Source organism: Bos javanicus, chromosome 12, assembly GCF_032452875.1.
Source record: "Bos javanicus breed banteng chromosome 12, ARS-OSU_banteng_1.0, whole genome shotgun sequence".
Taxonomy (NCBI): domain Eukaryota; kingdom Metazoa; phylum Chordata; class Mammalia; order Artiodactyla; family Bovidae; genus Bos; species Bos javanicus.
Window position 1 is genome coordinate 86,800,708 of NC_083879.1, and position 17,731 is coordinate 86,818,438.

At 65.4% G+C, this 17,731-nt stretch overlaps 1 protein-coding gene across 24 annotated transcripts in view; it reads left to right on the plus strand.

The window, feature by feature from the left end:
* The window catches only part of MCF2L (MCF.2 cell line derived transforming sequence like), an 89,840-nt gene that overhangs the window by 26,885 nt on the left and 45,224 nt on the right, over positions 1–17,731 (plus strand). For 2 of the 24 annotated variants that reach the window (XM_061435410.1, XM_061435409.1), the window contains exon 1: positions 5,932–6,960. The exons of 13 other annotated variants lie outside the window; for them this stretch is intronic. In XM_061435410.1, the coding sequence (XP_061291394.1) occupies positions 6,660–6,960 (301 nt within the window). In that variant the 5' untranslated portion in view covers positions 5,932–6,659. Of the gene's footprint in view, positions 1–3,429; positions 4,307–5,931; positions 6,961–8,238; positions 8,966–17,566; positions 17,672–17,731 lie in introns of those variants that run through there. 9 more of the 24 variants (XM_061435433.1, XM_061435431.1, XM_061435419.1 and 6 more) reach the window with 8 other exon arrangements.

Below are 17,731 nucleotides of genomic sequence, written 5' to 3' on the forward strand. Positions count from 1 at the left end.
CATTCAGTTCAGTTCATTCGCTCAGTTGTGTCCGACTCTTTGCGACTCCGTGAATCGCAGCACGCCAGGCCTCCCTGTCCATCACCAACTCCCGGAGTTCACTCAGACTCACGTCCATCGAGTCAGTGATGCCATCCAGCCATCTCATCCTCTGTCGTCCCCTTCTCCTCCTGCCCCCAATCCCTCCCAGCATCAGAGTCTTTTCCAATGAGTCAGCTCTTCTCATGAGGTGGCCAAAGTACTGGAGTTTCAGCTTTAGCATCCTTCCTTCCAAAGAAATCCTGCCGTTAATGCTATTAACTGTTGTTCGACTAACCTCCCAGGGGCTCAAGGCCGGGGTTCTCCCAAGGAGTGAGAAGTGGGGGGAGGCGCTCAGAGAGCAAGGACCACACCCGTGATCCAGGCAGAGAGGCCGGCGCATGGAGGGCGCCCAGCGGCACGTCCGGGCCCCGCGCCCGGGGCGGGAGCCCCAGCCTGGAGCCTTTGCTCGGCCCAGACCCACAGACGCACCCGTGTGCGAGGAAGTCCAGCTGTGGGTAGGAGGCTCCGGGAAAGCCTAAAGCTGGAAAGAGAGTGACCGTTCTTTCTGTGCTTCAGAGAGTAGGTGCCTTCTGTGTCTCTAGATGGAGTCCGCGAACGTTCCGGGCTTCTGCTTTATTCCGTCATTAACTGCGTGACGGGAGCAAGCCCAGTCCCCAAAGCAGGGCCGGCTCCTCGTCCTCGACCTCGCCCTGTGTGGCCGTGGCCCTCCTTCCCCAAAGGGGAGAACTGGAACCAACATGTCACCAAATGATGACTTCCGGGAAAGATACTAGGTGTGGTGAGCTGGGGCCCTTCATATGACCTTACTTTTCTGAGAGTGCTTTGTCTTTAAAAACAGAATTGTTTAGCCTCTTGATTCCTGAATCCTTCTTAAGGGTAACATGTGTTTGATATTTGAAAAGTGAAAGTCACTCAGTCATGTCCAACTGTTTGGGACCCCATGGAGTATACAGTCCATGGAACTCTCCAGCCTGGAATACTGGAGTGGGTAGCCTTTCCCTTCTCCAAGGGATCTTCCCAACCCAGGGATTGAACCTAGGTCTCCTGCGTCGCAGGCGGATTCTTTACCAGCTGAGCCACCAGGGAAGCCCAAGAACAACGGGGTGGGTAGCCTGTCCCTTCTCCAGCGGATCTTCCCGACCTAGAAATCGAGCTGGGGTCTCCTGCATTGCAGGTGGATTCTTTACCAACTGAGCTATCAGGGAAGCCCTGCTATTTGAATAACAAAATACGGAAGGCTGTTGAACGCGCAGAGACAGTGGGGCTCCGTGCTTTATCGGTCATGTGACTGTTCGCCTCCATCAGTTCTGAGAGGAGTGAAGTTCTCACTGTCTTCCCGTCTGAAACCCCCCCTTACTGTTGACAGGATCACATGTTCCTATGGATTCTTTCATTCAGTCACTCTTGGACGCTTAGGGCGCAGAACCAAGGTCAGGCCAGCACCTCGTGGAGTGGACGGCGAGGTTCTGTCTGGACCCGGAAGCTTCAGTGGGCGCAGTCCTCGGACGTGACTGTCACTCACTGTGATTGGTGTCAGAACCGAGTGGTTCATGGGCGGCATGCTTGCTCCCAAGGAAACAAAGGAAAACCTTTATGTAAAATTTGGCTCGGCCACGTCCCAACCTGTGTCTTGGAAAGAATTTTGCAAACATGCTTAGGGAGGAGCTGGATCACCTTGTCATCGTGGTCAGTGTTTTAAGACCCAGGCGGCACTGGTGGTAAAGGATCCACCTGCCAACGCAGGAGATGCCAGAGACCCAGCTTCGATCCCTGGTTCTGGAAGCTGCCTTGGAGAAGGGAATGGCAACCAGCTCCAGTGTTCTTGCCTGGAGAATCCCATGGACAGAGGAGCCTGGCGGGCTGCGGTCTATGGGGTCGCACAGGTGGGACACGACTGAGCGCCTCACACGCACGCACAGTCACGTGACCTGGGCATCGTCTCCAGACGTCGCAACGGTTGTTCCATCAGTTGTGCCGTGACCTTTATGTAAGAACGTAAGTGCATCATTTAAAAAGCTCATTGTTAAGAGTAACCAGTTCCAGACTCTACAGGCCTGTTTCTCCATGGACAGCTTTATTCCAGGTTACAGAAACCTCCGAGCATTGGAGCCGTAGCGAGGTTACCCCCGTCGCCCAGCCCCAGAGCTTCCTTTGTCAGAAGGAAGACGTGTCCCTGGAAGTAACAGGAAGCGTCACCCTACTAGACGCAGAGCAATTTAGGAGGGGCTGGTTGCCTGGCGGCCTTGGGAACTGTCAGCGGGTGGGGCCCAGGCTGTGGCCGAGAGTGGAGCCAGGGACGAGCTGAGGTGTGCAGAGAAGAGGGCCATCGGGGTGGCCCCTGAAGACCTCGGTGCCGGGCAGCAGGACAGCGGGCCTCCTGCCCCATGTGGCCGGGCGCCCACTCAAGGGAAGGCCCGGTAGGGACAAGGCGGGAGGGGGTGCTTGCCCGTGCCCTGCTGGGCTGGGGGGCCAGGGCGCCTCAGGTTGCTCCCCTGTGTTCTGGCCTCACGGGCACTCGCCGGCCCCGTCCGGGAGCCTGCTGTGTGCACGTGTCCGGAGAAGACGAGGGGCAGACCGTCCGCAGGCTCTGATGGCACTGCTCCCAGCCCGCCTGTACCCTGGAAGGACTGATTCTTCAGTCCCCCAGCGTCTCACTTGGCATCAGACAGGCTCCGAGTGACCCTCTGCTCCCCTGGCGTGAACAGCTTGGCTGTTTCACTGCCAAGAGCCTTAAGTTGCTCCCACTTATTGATAGGCATTTCCTGCTAATTTGAGGCCACGTTGTGTGATGTACACCCCTGGGCCCAGCAGTGCAAGGCCAGTTCTCAGGCGGCCTTCAGCGTCCCCGGCTGCTCACACGGAAGGGTGGCCAGCGTCCTGCGCGAAGCCCTGGCTCCCGGGTGCCTGTGATGGTTCACGGGGTCTTGGGGAGGAAATGCCCACCGACTGCCGGGAAAGTCCTGCAGAATCTCAGATGCTTGGGAATTCGAGGCTGTGAACGTGCAGGACAGAAACGTGCCTGTTGTGACCGAGGTCCCACACAGAGCTGACTTTTGGGGAAGAGTTCAGTTAGCAACAGTTTTAAAACATAATCAGGTATTTAGGAGACAGCGGGTTAACCCCAGCGGCTTGGCAGGAGGCCCGTGTCTGGTCATGAACCATCTGGGTGGGTGCTCATTCTGACTCACTGGCCCGACCCCCAGGATTCAGGGTTCTTTGGGGCAATGGCACGCACACAGGGAGGGACATGGCTCAAAGTCCTGCTCACTGTGGGTCCCAGAGCCTGTGGGGGCTGCTCCTGTGGACCGCGGGGACCATTTGGCTGCCCTGAGGCCCCGCACCCTGGTCTCGGGGTGGCCTGCATCCCAGAGTTGCCACATCAAACGCACCATCTGTTTCCTCGGATCGTGAGCCAGGCCGGCCTCTCGGGAAGCCAGTGAGAAGACGCAAGCATGGATGGCGTCTGCTCCACCTCGGGGTCGGTCCTGTTGGGAACGCCTGTGCGAGGAGGTGAACCACGGCCCCAGAAAGGGAGGCCCAGCTGCTCCCAGGGTGCCGATGCAGCACGCGCCCTGGGACAGTTCGGGGTTCCCCAAGGCCTCGTCGAGGGGCAGGCTCGGAGCCTCTCTGTGCAAAGTGTCGCCGGCCAAACAAAGCTGCAATCGGTTTCCTCTCTGCGAGCTGCAGTGCCGGGTGGCGGAACTGCCGGTTTATTTCCAGAGCCCGGCCACGTCCCCTGAGGCCCTCCCGCTCCTGCTGTTTGGACACGAGGCTTCCTGAGCTTGGAAGGGTTTTTGCTCCACGGCCCCCGAGGCTGGGAGCTCCGCACACAAGCCCACCCCCGAGGAAGGAGGAAGGAAACGCCCAGGACTTGCACGTAGACCGCCTCGCCCGCCTCAGAAGCCCCTCTCTGAGCGCCAGGCGTGCCCTCCGCGTTCCTCCACTGCCCCTTGGACGCCCCAAGTCCCGGGGGCCGCAGTCTGGACGCTCACATCGCCCCGAGGTCTCCGTCTTGGCGCATCCTGGGGTCAGCCCGGCTCTCCAGCGTCCCCCACAGAGCCCTGCAGGGCGGCCCTCGGGGGAGCCGGGGCTGAAGACCGGGAGCCGCCACCGCTGCCTCCTCCTCGGTGGGGAGACTTCAGGACCATGGCCAAGAGGGGAGCGTCCCGCGGAGCCCGGGGGGCTCCCCAGCGCTGGCTCCGCCTGCCGCCCCTGCTGCAGCGCTGGAGGCATCGCCGGGCGGCCTCGATGCGCCCGCAGCCTGGTGAGAGGGGACGCGGTGGCCCCATCTGCAGGCATGAGGGGGGGGCCCTCAGTGGGTGACAACTCTCTGGATATTTCTTTTACCAAAATTCATATGCCACTCACAAGCCTGTTAAGAAAGGTAGGCTAGAGACGCTGTTTCAGTCACGCCGACCAAGGCTGGAGCGTGGTCTCCTCAGTTTACTTTGCCCTCTGGTCCCAGGGCCCTGGACCCTGGCCAGGAGCACTCTGGGGAGGACGCGGGAAGAAGGCTCAGCAGTCAGCACCGGAGAGGTCTCGGGGCTCACGCTGGCTGCGGCAGGGGCAGAGCGCCCCCAGGGCTGACCCCTCTGTCCTGCCCCTCGGCCTGGAGCCCCCCGCGTCCTCTGGAGGCCAGGAGCCAGAGGGTGGTGCTGACCGCGGGGGCACTCAGGGCCCCGCGGGGCATCAGGGGGAGTCTGTGCCCAGACGCCTGTGTGTCTGCTGCATGCAGGACGTCAGAGCAAAAGTCAGAGCCGCCCCTCAGGCTGCGTCCTCTCCTACTCCGGCAAGGCCGTCCTCACCTGGCGCGGGCGGAGAGCGTCTGGGGAGGACACCGGGAGCGCCAGGCGGGGCTGACCCCGTGGACTCAGCTCCTCGCTGACGCTCGTGGCCGTGGTTCTGCGCTGGGCTCCATCCGTGTGCAGGACTCAGGACCTTTCGCCAGGAGTCTGCTGGCTCCTGTGCTGACTCAGGCCTGGGGGTCATCACCAGAGGCCTGTGTGCCCACCTGGCCCCAGGGCTGTGCGTGTGCGGCGAGCCTCTCCCATCCTCCTCCCAAGTCTGCTGTGCGCCGGGCACTCCACACGGTGGGGGGGTCCCTGAGTCATCTGACAGGATGTGCCCTGGCCTTGGGGATCTGCACCCCAGCTGCTGGGGTGCCCAGGACCCCCGAGTCCTGGAAGGACTGAACTGCCTTGATGCTTGGGGGCCTTGTGCGGGGAGGGGAGGCTGGGGGCTGAGTCTCCCCCCCTTCCAGGCGCGGGGCAGGACAGGCGACCTAGTGCTCCAGGGGCCCCTCGGAGTGAGGCCCCAGAGCACCTCTCTCAGAAGTGGGGACCCCAGGGTCCCGTCTGGGCGGAGCAGGGGTGGCTGTGAGCTGCGGAGGGCTGCCCCGGGGTGGGGGAGGGGGTGGGGATGCGGCTGGAGCAGCTGCTGGGTTCCTGGTCAATGGGAGACGCCTCTGCTGTGCCCTGCCCACCAGCGCTCAGACTAGAGTGGACAACGGGCAGTTTCGGGCTCTGACACATGCGGCCCCAGGCAGTGTGGTTCCATGCAGCCTCGCCTCCCGCACTGGCCACCCCTCCCCACTGCCCAGTCCTCCCCACTGCCCACCCCTCCCCACTGCCCAGCCTTCCCCCACTGCCCACCCCTCCCCCTCCCTCACTGTCCACCCTCCCCCCAATGCCCACCCCTCCCCCACTGCCCACCCCTCCCCCTCCCCACTGTCCACCCCTCCCCACTGCCCAGCCTTCCCCACTGCCCACCCCTCCCCCTCCCCACTGTCCACCCCTCCCCCCACTGTCCACCCCTCCCCCTCCCTCACTGCCCGCCCCTCCTCTCGCTGTGCGCCCCCTGCCCGCACTGCTCAGCCTGGCATCCTGGGGATAAGTGTCCTCCACCCTATAGGGACAGTGCCGAGCCTGGGTGCCCACGACCTCCCTTTTCCTGCTCTGCCCTCGGCTTTCCTCCCACTTGTGAGTCTGCCGAGGCTCCTCCACGCTCGTGTCTGGGTTGGGCTCTCCTCTGCATCCGGTGGAAAGAAGCCCCTTCAGGTTGGGGGATGGTCCAAGTCAGCTTCCCGCTGCAAGTGAGGGCTCAGGAGACAGTGGCTGCAAGGCGAGGTGTGCTTTGATCGCCAGAGCGGACATGAGCAGCTCGCGAAGAGGAAGTCAGGGACAGACTGCTGCGTCTGCTCTGTTCCTCCAAGGAGCCGCCACCTTTCAGAAGGAGGACTCCGTTGAGCTGTGGGGAGGGGCGTCCACTCACCTCGGACACTTGGGACTGAGTCCCAGTGAGCAGGGAAACCAGCTGTATCCTGCAAATTTGAAAGTTCTCCACAGGGACGTTCCAGGTTGTCAGGGACTGTTCTACACAGAACCAGAACTGATTTTTTAAAAAGCGGTGAACAAACAAAAAAAAAAAGCGGTGAACACATCTGGGGTTTCCCAGGTGGCGCAGTGGTAAAGAACCCACCTGCCAATGCAGGAGATGCAAGGGACATGGGTTCCATCCCTGGGTCGGGAAGATCCCCTGGAGAAGGGAATGGCAACCCTCCAGGCAGTGTTCTCGCCTGGAGAATCCCATAGACAGAGGAGCCTGGTGGGCTACAGTCCATGGGGTCACACAGAGTTGGACATGACTGGCCACACACACACATACATGTGAGGCACGTGGGTGAGCTGAGTGAGCCCAGAATTTCCCTTATGAGCTTCCCAGCAGCTGATGCAAAAAGGGGAAATGTTTGGACGCAAGGTCATATGCTCAAAAAAATGAAAGGTTCTTCCGGAAGGAATTCCAGAGGAGCGCAGTCGACCGGCGGGTGCACTGAAACCCTCAAGGGGGTGTCTTTGGGATGTTTCCTCTCTTTTGGGAAATCGATGCACCCGAAATTGTTGAATACGGCACTGGCTGTGGGTAAGGCCCTTTCAGACGCGGCCGAGGTTCTGGCGTTTGCCTGGGCCCTCTGCCTGTTCGGGAGAGCCCTGTGACGCGGGGTCTGACCCGGGCCCAGACAGGCTCAGGGTCATCATGTTCCGGGCACCAGGTCAGGGCCGCGGGGCCGCTGTGCCGTGGGTCTGGGAGGCGGGGGCCGGACGTGGGCAGCAAGGGTGGCCCGGAGCCTGGTTTCCTTAGGGTGGCTGCAGTGTGCGCGTGTTTCGGGAATGCAGCCAGCACGCAGGTCTCTCCCACAGCGGGCCTATCGTTTGTGAGCCTGGTTTTCATCCAGCAGTGGCAGACGCCACGGCAACGGTCGTCCAGTTTAGCTCCTGGAGAACAGGCTGGGAGCTGGTGGGAGCTCCGTAGACAGACAGGACACGTTTTAGTCAAAGTGCTTTCTCAGAGGATGTCCTCACCTCGAGGGGTCTCCCTGCGGGCTGTACTCAAACCTGTGGTGAGGAGACACTCCACAGTCAGAGGAAATCTGGTGATCCTTAGTGTTTCTGTTATTTTGAGTTTCAAGCAACTTGGTTGAAGTCCCTGCTCTGGCCTCTGAGCTAAACTCCCCAATTTCCCCAGACTCGAGGTGGACGTGGTGGGGGGGTCAGGTGTGGGGGTCTGTGTGGGGTCAGGTGTGGGGGTCTGTGTGTGTATGGGGGTCAGGTGTGTGGGTTGGTGTGTGGGGTCAGGCGTGTGGGTCTGTGTGTGTGGGGTCAGGCGTGTGGGTCCGTGTGTGTGGGGGGTCAGGTGTGTGGGTCTGAGGTCAGGTATGTGGATCTGTGTGGAGTCAGGTGTGTGTGGGTCTGTGTGTGGAGGGTCAGGCATGTGGGTCTGTGTGGGGTCAGGCGTGTGGGTCTGTGTGTGGGGGGGGTCAGGTGTGTGGGTCTGAGGTCAGGTGTGTGGGTCTGTGTGGGGTCAGGCGTGCGGGTCTGTTTGTGGGGGTCAGGCATGTGGGTCTGTGTGGGGGGGGTCAGGTGTGTGGGTCTGTGTGTGTGGGGTCAGGTGTGGGGGTCTGTGTGTGGGGTCAGATGTGTGGGTCTGTGTGTGGGGTCAGGCGTGTGGGTCTGTGTGTGGGGTCAGGCGTGTGGGTCTGTGTGTGTGGGGTCAGGCGTGGGGGTCTGTGTTGTGTGGGGTCAGGTGTGTGGGTCTGAGGTCAGGTGTGCGGGTCTGTTTGTGGGGGTCAGGTGTGTGGGTCTGTGGGGGGGTCAGGTGTCTCGGTCCGTTTTTGGGGGGTCAGGTGTCTGGGTTTGTGTGAGCTTGCGGCCCCCACGGGCCCCATGGCCTGGGGGCTTGGCCTGGGCTCCAGTGAGTAACCGAGCCTCACTGGGCGCCTGCTGCTTGGGTCTAGGGGCCCTGCCTCCTGGTCCCTGGACCGCAGGTGAGGAGCCATCCCCCCAGTCCCCGTGCTGGGCAGGGCAGGGCTGCGGTGTCCGCCTTGTGCGGTGGGGCAGGTGTCGGGATCTGAGGGGCCTCCGAGGGGGGAGCCCCTTCGCCCTCACGGGGCCAGAGGAGCCGGCCTTGGCTGACATCTGGAGGATCGAGGGGCCTTGGATGTGCCTCCTCGGACAAGCACAGCCCCCACTCGCCCTGGGTGTTATCGGCCGGGCCAGGCCGGCGTCCTCTGATTGGCACGGCTGTGCTGACCTCAAGGCACCAGCTGAAGCGTGGAGGTGGCCCCGGCTTTGCCCCGCAGCCAGGTGGGATTGCCGGGCCGGCCCGTGTGTGAGTCCGTAGGCGGGGTGAGGAGGCGCCGGCCGCTGCTGGGTCACCCCATGGTTGCAGGGTGAACTGAAAGTGAAAAGCCAGCTGGCCCCAGGCAGGCAGTCGGGAGCAAAGTCCAGCAGGAGGAGGCGGACGGAGCGCGGGCACAGCGGGCCCTCGGCCATGGGGGACGGCGCCGCCGCCCGGATCTCTGTAGCGGAGATGAAGAGCTACTACCTCTTCTGCGAGTGGTGCTCCTGGCTGCTCTCCGTGGCTGAGGGTGAGTGCAGGCGGCGTGCTGGGATGGGCCCCGGCGTGCCCGGGCTCCTTGTGGTGGCGAGGGAGGGCGTCTGGGACAGCTCGGGGACGGGGCTGTGGGCACACGGCCCTCTGCCCACTTGTCCTGATGACCCTTCCTTTGGCCAGAAGCCCACGCCTCGCCGTCTGAGCCCCGTCGTCAGAGCGGCCGGACCCCCTCGAGGGCGCCTGGTGGGGAAGGTGCGCATCAGGCGCAGGGCAGCAAAGCCGGAGGTCGCGTGGGGCCTTCGAGCCCGTGACAGCGGCAGCCTCGCGCCTCAGTGCGGTTCAGCTGCCCCGTCTCCAGGGGCTGGCAGTCCCCCCGGGCCACGCGCTGACCGTGCCCCTCTGCGGGAGGCAGTGAGGGCCGTGGCGCCTCTGTGAGGGACACTGGGGGGCCGCCGTGACCCGGGCCTGGTCTGCAATGAAGACCCGGGCTGGTGCTTCCGCGGGTTCGTGCCCGTGTGGCTCTGACTCCCAGCGGGTCCAGAGCTCTGCGTGTGTGACCCGTAGCATCCCTGCCTCGCGGGAGCCTCGCCCATTTTACAGATGGGGAGGGCCGGGTGCTAGTCATTGGAAGCGGCCTTGCCTGTCCTGGGCGGCCGTCAGGACTGACAGTGCAATCAGCCCCTCGGGTCGACGGACACCCTGGGCCCTGAGCTCGAGATGCCCGAGGCCCCGGCGCTGAGAACCGTCCTGTCCTGGGCGGCCGTCAGGACTGACAGTGCAATCAGCCCCTCGGGTCGACGGACACCCTGGGCCCTGAGCTCGAGATGCCTGAGGCCGCGGCGCTGAGAACCGTCCTTGTCGCAGCGCTCAGGCCCGGTCCCCGAGTGACCCGAGCTCAGTGGGTCACTCTTGCCGGACGCCCTCTGGGCGCCAGCCCCCCGCCTTCGCCCCGGGGATGGCAGGGACTGCCCGCGCCGGGGGCCCAGGCCTCGCGGGGGCCATGCAGTCTCCACCCGCCTGCCCAGCACCTCCTGGGGACACGCTGGTCCTGTTGGCACCGAAGGGCGGACGCTGCAGTCCTGGGTGGATGGGCACTGCCCAGGCCCCCGAGCCCGCCAGGCACGAGGTTAACCCGGGAGTGAGGTTTCTGTTTTGACTCTGCGTCTCCTTCCTCTTTAGTTTAACGTCCGGCTCCCCTTCCTGGCCCCTCGGGACCGCTGTCCCATGACGGTAGCGTCAGCGGAGCAGGTGCCCGTCTCACGTTTGGCCGAAAGTACCCGACTCGTGGGTTAAAATGAGTCAGAGCGGCCACAGGGAAGTGAGACCCGGCCTCCTGGGGCCGCGGGCGTTGCCTCCTGGGTCTCAGAGCTCAGCCTCGGCCCAGAAGAGCAGGCGGCCCGGAGTGGGGGCTGGGGCCACGTCCCAGCTGCAGGCGTCGCCCAGCGAGCGTGGGCGCGTCAGGGCCGGCCTGGCGGGGGAGCGACTGCTGTCGGGGGGACCCGCCCGGCCCCAGCCCGCCCGAGGGTCACGGGCGGCAGGCGGATGACAGGCTGTGAAGGGTCTGTGTCTGGGGGTCCGCAGTGGGTGAGTCGGTGGGACGCCTCCCCGGGAAGCGCTGCCGTGTTTGGTGCAGTTCCGCGGGGCGTGGGGGCGCCTGGCCACACGCAGCGGCTTGCCGTGGACATGGCTGCCTCTGGCTGGACGCGGGCTGCTTCTGTGCGTCACTGCCATGTTTGCAGACAGACAACGTGATGTGGGAGCCAAAAAGGTTAAGAGCCTGCAGCTCTGCGATTTAAAAACCTGCGTCTCGACGCACAGAAGGGCAGAGAGAAAAGCAGTGCTGAGACCTCCTGCTCACGCGCGTCTCTGCCCGGGGCTCCAGGAGGGAAGAGGGTCTGCACCCCCAGCCCAGCGTGGGCGCCTCCGCTTAGGCCTCCGCGTCCTGCCCGCCAGCTCGGGGGCACCCAAGCTGGGGGGACAGAGCAGAGGGCCCCCAGGGGCTGGTGGGGGCGTGCAGGACCGGTGAGTTGGGTGCGGCAGACGGCGGGGGTCCCCCCAGGGCCCGGGGCAGACCAGGAAGCCCCTCAGCCCCAGGTGCCCCCGGGCCCGGTGCCCAGGCAGTGTCCAGCACATCCCACCTGTCCTCTCTCGAGTCCGGACCCTGCCTCCTCCCACCGAGACGTCACACCAGTCCCTCGCCCCCTCCCCCCCCCCGGAAGAATCAGGCGTCCCTTCTGAGCACAGAGCGCTTGGCCCAAGCTGCCAAGTGAGTTCAGTTATAGCCGTAGTTACATTTTTAGCACAAAGGTAAGAGGTGTTCCCAGGGGGCTTCCCCGGCAGTCCAGTGGTTAAGAGTCTGTACTTCCACTGCAGGGGCCGGGGTTGACCCCTGGCTGAGCAACTAAGATCCTGCCTGCCTGCCTGCCAGAAAGCAAAAACATCAGCGGCTGCGGCCGCCCACCTGGACCGAGCCCTCCCCATCCTGCAGCCCCGCGGTGGGGAGCTGGGAGCTGTGGACTGCCCGAGACCCTGACAGGAAGGCCGGACGGCTTTAAGTGAATGGCGTGCAGGCCGCCCTCCCGGGGTCTTCTCCTCGAGGGTCGTCTCCTCCCCCATGTGGGTCTGAGGGGCCCTGGGTGCCCTCCCCTGGTGCCACCCCCCTGGTTCTCCAGAGTGCCCTGCCCGGGGGCCCAAGGGTGCATGTCCCCACAGCTCAGCGCCTCCCACCGCGCCTCTGAGCCACCACCCCCTCGAAACTGCGCCAGCTCCGCGGGCACACCCAACCCTGGTTTGGTGTCCCCTGCATCCCGGTGCAGTCCGCCTTCCTGCGGGCCCGTGCCCAGGGTCCCGCTGTGCTTTAAGGGAACAAGCCAGGTCGGTCGCCTTTAGCGTCCAGAATTCCCGAGGCCACCGTGGTCCAGTCACCCCCCACCCCAGATCCCACAGCAAAAGCTCCTTGGTGATTCCAGGTGTGTGTGTGTGTCGGGGAGACTTTCCTCGGGGTCCCCACGCCTGCTGCCCACAGGCCGAGCCCCCGGGGTGTCTGGGGCCCACGGGCGTCCTTACTGGGCGGTGGTTGACGGACCCCAGGCCCAGCCGTGTTTGCTGTGCCCTGCGTCTGCCCCTGCGCCGCCCGGAACTGCCGTGCGTGAAGCGCCAGGGTGTTGATCTTCAGGGAGGCGGCCCTCCCAGCGCTCTGTCCAGGCCGCAGCTTGTGCGGAACAAGCGGAGCGTTGTTCCCGAGCCGCGAGGGTGGCAGCCGGATAAACACTGTCCCGCCCCGCCCGCGAGGCAGCGATGCTATCTGCTCCCGTGTCTGTTTTTCCAATCTGCTGGGAGAGGCTTCCTGCGTAGCTTGGGGAGGCGGGTGGGGGCGCCCGGGCCTGCCCACAGCCCCGCGGGCAGCACGTCTGCCCTGCAGCCCATGGGAGGGCGAGCTGCCTCATTCCGCCTCCCATCCAAGCAGCCGGGCGCCCCCTGTGCGACTCCACGCACGTGAGAAACACAGGCCAGGGCGGAAGTGAAGGCCAAGCAGTTCCCGCGGCCGTGTCTGGCCCCTCGGTGGGCGAGTCTGGCCGTCCTGTCTGCTGTCGGGAAGGGAGGACGTCCTTGTGGAAGATGCGGGGATGCGGGACGCAGAGGGGCAGTCAGCCACGGGACCCAGGGGTGTTCAGGACAGGCAGCATGGCGCCGGGGCTGGCGGGGTCCAGGCCCCGGGGGTGCCGGGGCTGGGTGTATGCTGGACAGGTGGGTGACCGGACGCCAGAATCAGGCTCTAGTCAGAAGGAAGGGGCGCCAGAGAGCGGGAAGAAGCACCTGCCCTGGGGCCATGGGGGCTCTCCCTGGCAGGCTCTGAGCACGGCTTGTCATGGATGCCGGGGGGCTGTGCTTCGCTCCGACTTCACGGGCCCCTGTCTTCGCTGCCCACGAGGCAGTCAGGCCTCCCTGCGCCCTTGCACTTGATCCCCGCAGGCCGAGGTCGGACATGCCGAGCCCGCACCCCCAGGCGCATGCCCCCACCCGTGATCCCCGCAGCACAGGAGGCAGGTGTCTGGGGTGTGCGTGCTCATCGCCGTCCAGGGATCTGGTGTGGCCATTCTAGCTGCAGGCAAGGCAGGCAGGGGGGGCCCAGGGCGCAGAGAGGTGGCCATTGGCTGGGCGGCTCCAGCCACAACAGCAGCGAGCCCACTCCCTTCCCTGAAAGGGCCTTGGGTCCTGGAGCGCGGTCCCATGGTGGCCATCTGCAACTCGGCCACAGACTGTATGCTGTCATCTCGGGCTCCCTGTGGACTCGGGGCCGGGGGGCTAAGCCGCCTTGGGTGGAGGGTGAGGAGGGGTCTGCCCTTCTGAGGGTCTGGAGCTCACGAACAGTGCCGAGGGCCTGTCGGGCATCCGTGGAGGGTGGGTGGGCGGCAGACTGGAGTCCAGGCTCCAGACAAAACCAGAGTCATCGGAAAGCCCTGGGGAAGGACCACGAGGAGCTGGGGCCGGGCTGGACCCCGACAGACCATGAGCCAGGACGAGGGAGGGGCAGGGGGTGTCCCCCGAGGGAGCTGGCCTCCACCCGGGCTGTCGGCCCAGGCTCCTGAGTGTGTGCGTGGACTGTGGCGCCCATGTGAACTGAGAGCTTGCCTGGGACCCCGTGCTGCTGACGCCCCAGCGCGGGTCCCCCGAGCGGTGGTGGCACGTGGCCCAGGGTCTCACTGCCGAGTTGATGGCGGGAGCTCAAGGGGAAGCCTGGGGGCTGGGGGACGTGACGGGCAGTGGAGAGGACCACCGCTCGGGCTGGCCCCTCAGGGCCTGCCGTCACTCCAGGAAGCCTGCTTCTCATCCCGTGGCCGTGGGTGAGCTTGGGGCTGGGAGCACGCATTCGGCTCTGAGCCAAGCGAACGAGGCAGAGCTGGGGACCTTCCCCCAAGAGGGGGCGACCTGGGCTTGAGGACCACAGAGCCTCAGAGGGACGGGAGGACCCAGGAGGGAGACCCGGGGGGAAGGAGGGGACGTGGGGGGAGAGGGGGCTGTGAGCACAACAGAGCCCCAGAGGGACGGGGAGGACCACAGAGGGACGGGGAGGACCCAGGAAGAGGACCCAGGGGGAAGAAGGGGATGTGAATGTGGAGGGGAGGGGCCCGCCAGGCCGAGCGAGGATGAGGAGCTCTAGGGAGGCTTTGCAGAGCCGGGACACCTGCCGCACAGGTCGCCATGACGATGCTCCAGGGCCAGGTGGCGAGGCCTCAGCAAACAGGAGGCCGAGTGAGTCAGCGACCGCCCCTCCCTCCCAGCGGGTGCGGCTGCAGAGGGTGGCTGCCTGAGGCCGCTCGGGCCCTGCACCTTCCAGGGCCTGGATCCAGCTATAACTTCACACCTCCCGATGTTCTCATGGGGTTCCGGGAGGGCTGTCTCGCCCATGGGAGACCGTCCTTGCCTCGCCTGTCTTGCGCCCCTGGACAGGGAAGGATTAACGCTGAGTGTCTGTGACTGTGGCGGACCGCCAGGGAGGGAGGCGGGTGCACCAGGGCAGCCCGAACACTGCTCAGAGCGTGGCGCATCTACGCCGTGTGCTCAGAGCGCGGATCTGTCTACGCCGTGTGCTCAGAGCGTGGCGCATCTACGCCGTGTGCTCAGAGCGCGGCTCCGTCTACACCGTGTGCTGAACGCGCTTTGTGACGTGGATGCTGTTTTCTCAAACAACACGCCCTGTTCACAGTCAGGTCCCTGCCCGCAACGCCTTCCAGCTAAGGGAGCTCCTGCAGGGCAGTCGGGGTGCTGGACGCCCTTCCCCTCGGGAACAGAGGTTCTGCCCTGCCCCTGCCCTCCCCGAGCCCCCCTGGCCCCCTGCCCCCCGCCCCTGCCCCCTGCCCACCTCCTAGGCCTGCGGTCAGCCTCCAGCTCCTCTCCCACCATCTGGGCTTGTCCCCAACTCTCCGCAGCCTCTCCTGCCGCTGGTTCTTGTGCTTCTTGTGCTGGTGGCCTGCTGGGCAGAGCCGTAAAAAACTGCCCTCTTTGTCAATCAGAAAGTTGTGAGTAATTGAAAAATCACCAGCCCCCTCACACCTTGGAGAACCTTTGCGCCTTAAACAAACTCCCCTGGCGCCCTGTGCCGGGTCCTAGGTGAGCTCGAGGGCCTGAAGCCACGCGTCAGAGTGTCTGGCTGCCACCCCAGGCTCCCGCTCAGCCGTTCCCCAGTGTGGCGTGTCACCCCTGGCCCAGGGCCATCCTCGAGGATCTGCAGGGTGCTAGCTAATGAACTGTCCCCAGTGACCGCAGGAAGTGTGTGTGCCCTTGGCCCCCAGCTGGCCTGCACGCCCTCCCACACCGAGCTCGGCCCCCTCTAGAGAGCACAGCATCGGGCCGTCGTGAAAAGCAGGGACCGGATCCATGGCTTTAGAACCATCCGCACTGAGCAGGAAAGCCTGGCAGGCTTCCAGGGGGAGGTGGCAGCCCCACTCGGTGGTGGGGGCTGTGGTCACGGGGCACAGGGGGGCACCGGGGGCACCCAGGAGCTGATGCAGAGGTCTGAGGCTGAGGAGAGCCACGCCGGTGGGCTTTGGGGGCGTGGAGGGGGGCGAGGGTACGGGGCAGCCGCTCCCCCGTCCTCTCCCGTCATATGTGTTCTGTGTTCGCGGTGGGCGCTCGCGCTGGGGCACAGCTGAGCCTGGGGAGCGGAGCTCGGCCCTGGGGTGCATCCTGGGGCGGGGCCAGATGGCCTGAGGCTCGCACCACGGGGACCAGAGCTCCATGGCCGTGGGGGGAAGGCTGAGGTGTGGGACCCATGGGTGTGCCCGTGGCCCTCGGCTCCATGGGTCCTCGGGCCGGAGACACAAAGAGGGATCTGTTCTCACACCTCCCCAACCGCAGCCACTGCTGGGGAAGCCCGCCCGGCCTGCTCCAGGGACCCCGGAGCCTGGGTGATCCTGCTGGACCCCACGCCTTGCCAGCCGCTGCTGCGCATTTGATGACGGGAGAAACCGATCTCGTGTCTTTAGAGGGGAAACCTCCAAACCACCAGCTCCTCTTGAACTCCATGCTGGAGTTCCGAAGGGATCTGGTTTTAAAGGGGGGGCACGTGCTTGTTCGGTGCAGACTGCACCGTGGTGCCTTCAGGGTGGAGCTCAGGGCGGCCGCTGGGAGTCTGTCCACCAGTCTCCCCAGGCGGCAGGTCTCGTACCTCAGACAGCAGGCGGGGCATGCCTCTCGCGTTCAAGCACAGCCTGAAGGGAAACGAGAAAAACAGATTCTGTGTCGTGGGCTGGAGAAGGGCACCCACAGTGGAGCCCGGGGCCCAGAGCTTGGGCCCAGCGGTTGGGTGAGCAGCGCGGCAACCTGCCTGAGACAGTGACTGGAGGTCAGGCCTTCCCCTTGACTTGGGGTCGGGAGGGCAGGGGTCAGGCCCCAGGTGCTGTGGAGTCGGGAGGAAAGGGCCACAGGAGCAGGCGAGAGGGGTGGAGCCCCAGCAGCGTGACCTTGCCAAAGCACGTCGGGCCTCTGAACAGCCACTGTCCAGCTCACAGTCACCAACTCCACAGGCCAGATGCCTGTCCCTCGGGCTGGAGCAGACTGCGCTTGGGCCATCATGGTCTCTGCATCTCCGAGGAGTTGGATCGTGACCCTGGAGGCTGGGCTGAGACTAGAATCGCCTGCAGTGTAAGCCAGGCTTGGCAGGGCGGGGGGGGGGGGGGGGTGGGCGGTGCTCAGAGTCGCCACTGCTCCGAGGGAAGGTCACCGGTGCCCCGGGTGCCCATGTGAGCCAGGCGTGGGGGGGCTCAGAGTCGCCCCTGCTCCGAGGGAAGGTCCTGGCCCTGGTGCCCCGGGTGAGGGAGGAAGCCTATCCAGTGAGCCGTAGGCCGAGAGAGGAAGGCCACGGAGGAGCCATGAGGAGGGGGACACGGGGCCAATCCAGCGAAGACCAGCTCAGACCCCGAGCCATGTGACAGGAGGTGGGGCGTGGACGGGGCGCCTGGCGCACAGTGACCGCTGCCCCACGTGGCATGAGCGGCTGGACTCCAGGGCCTCCACTTGGGGTTGAGGCCCCAGGGCCCAGACTGGGCGGGCGCAGTCGGCCGCGTGCCCAGGATGGGAAGGACGGGCTGCGATGCCCAAGGATGCGCAGCCACAGCCGGTCCCAGCCCAGCCCAAGCGCCATCCTCTCCAGGCCCTGCACGCTGGGCTCAGCCCCCGGGGTCCCTCCTGCTGGAGACCCGGTCCTCCCGGGAGCATCGCCACCTGCGAACCCGACCTGCGCTTTAACGAGCTCCCCTGGGCCCCACTCCTGGGAAGGCTGGGGGCGGGGCTGCCTGATTTTGAGGTCTTCTTAAGGACCTGAGGGGCCACCCCGCGGGGTCTTGGTGGTCCCAGCCCCCAGGCCGGCCCGCCCGCCCGCAGGCTTAGGAGCCGCTGAGCCTGGGGCCCCGCAGGGAGGGCTGGGACGGGCGACAGGGAGGGAGCCGGCCCTGGGGAGCCCGAGCACCGAGCACCACCCCGCCGAGCGCAGTTTGTCGGCCGCGAGCGAAACAGGCAGGCAGGCGGACCGCGGGCTCCGGGCAGAGCCAGGTCCTCGTCCCACGGGTGGGCGGCCGGCATGGAGCCCAGCCGCCTCCCTTTGTGCGCCCAGCGCGGGCGTGCCGGGCGGCGGGGCGCTGCCTCCTGACGCGGCCGGCGGGCGACAGCATGACCCTGAGCCTCCTCTCTCTGCTGTCGCGGGACCTGTCCACGCTCTGGCTGCTCCTGAAGACCCGCACAGGTGGGCTGGCCGAGGGCGTGCACGAGGGCGGGGGCCCCGGGGCCTGGACGCGGGACCTGC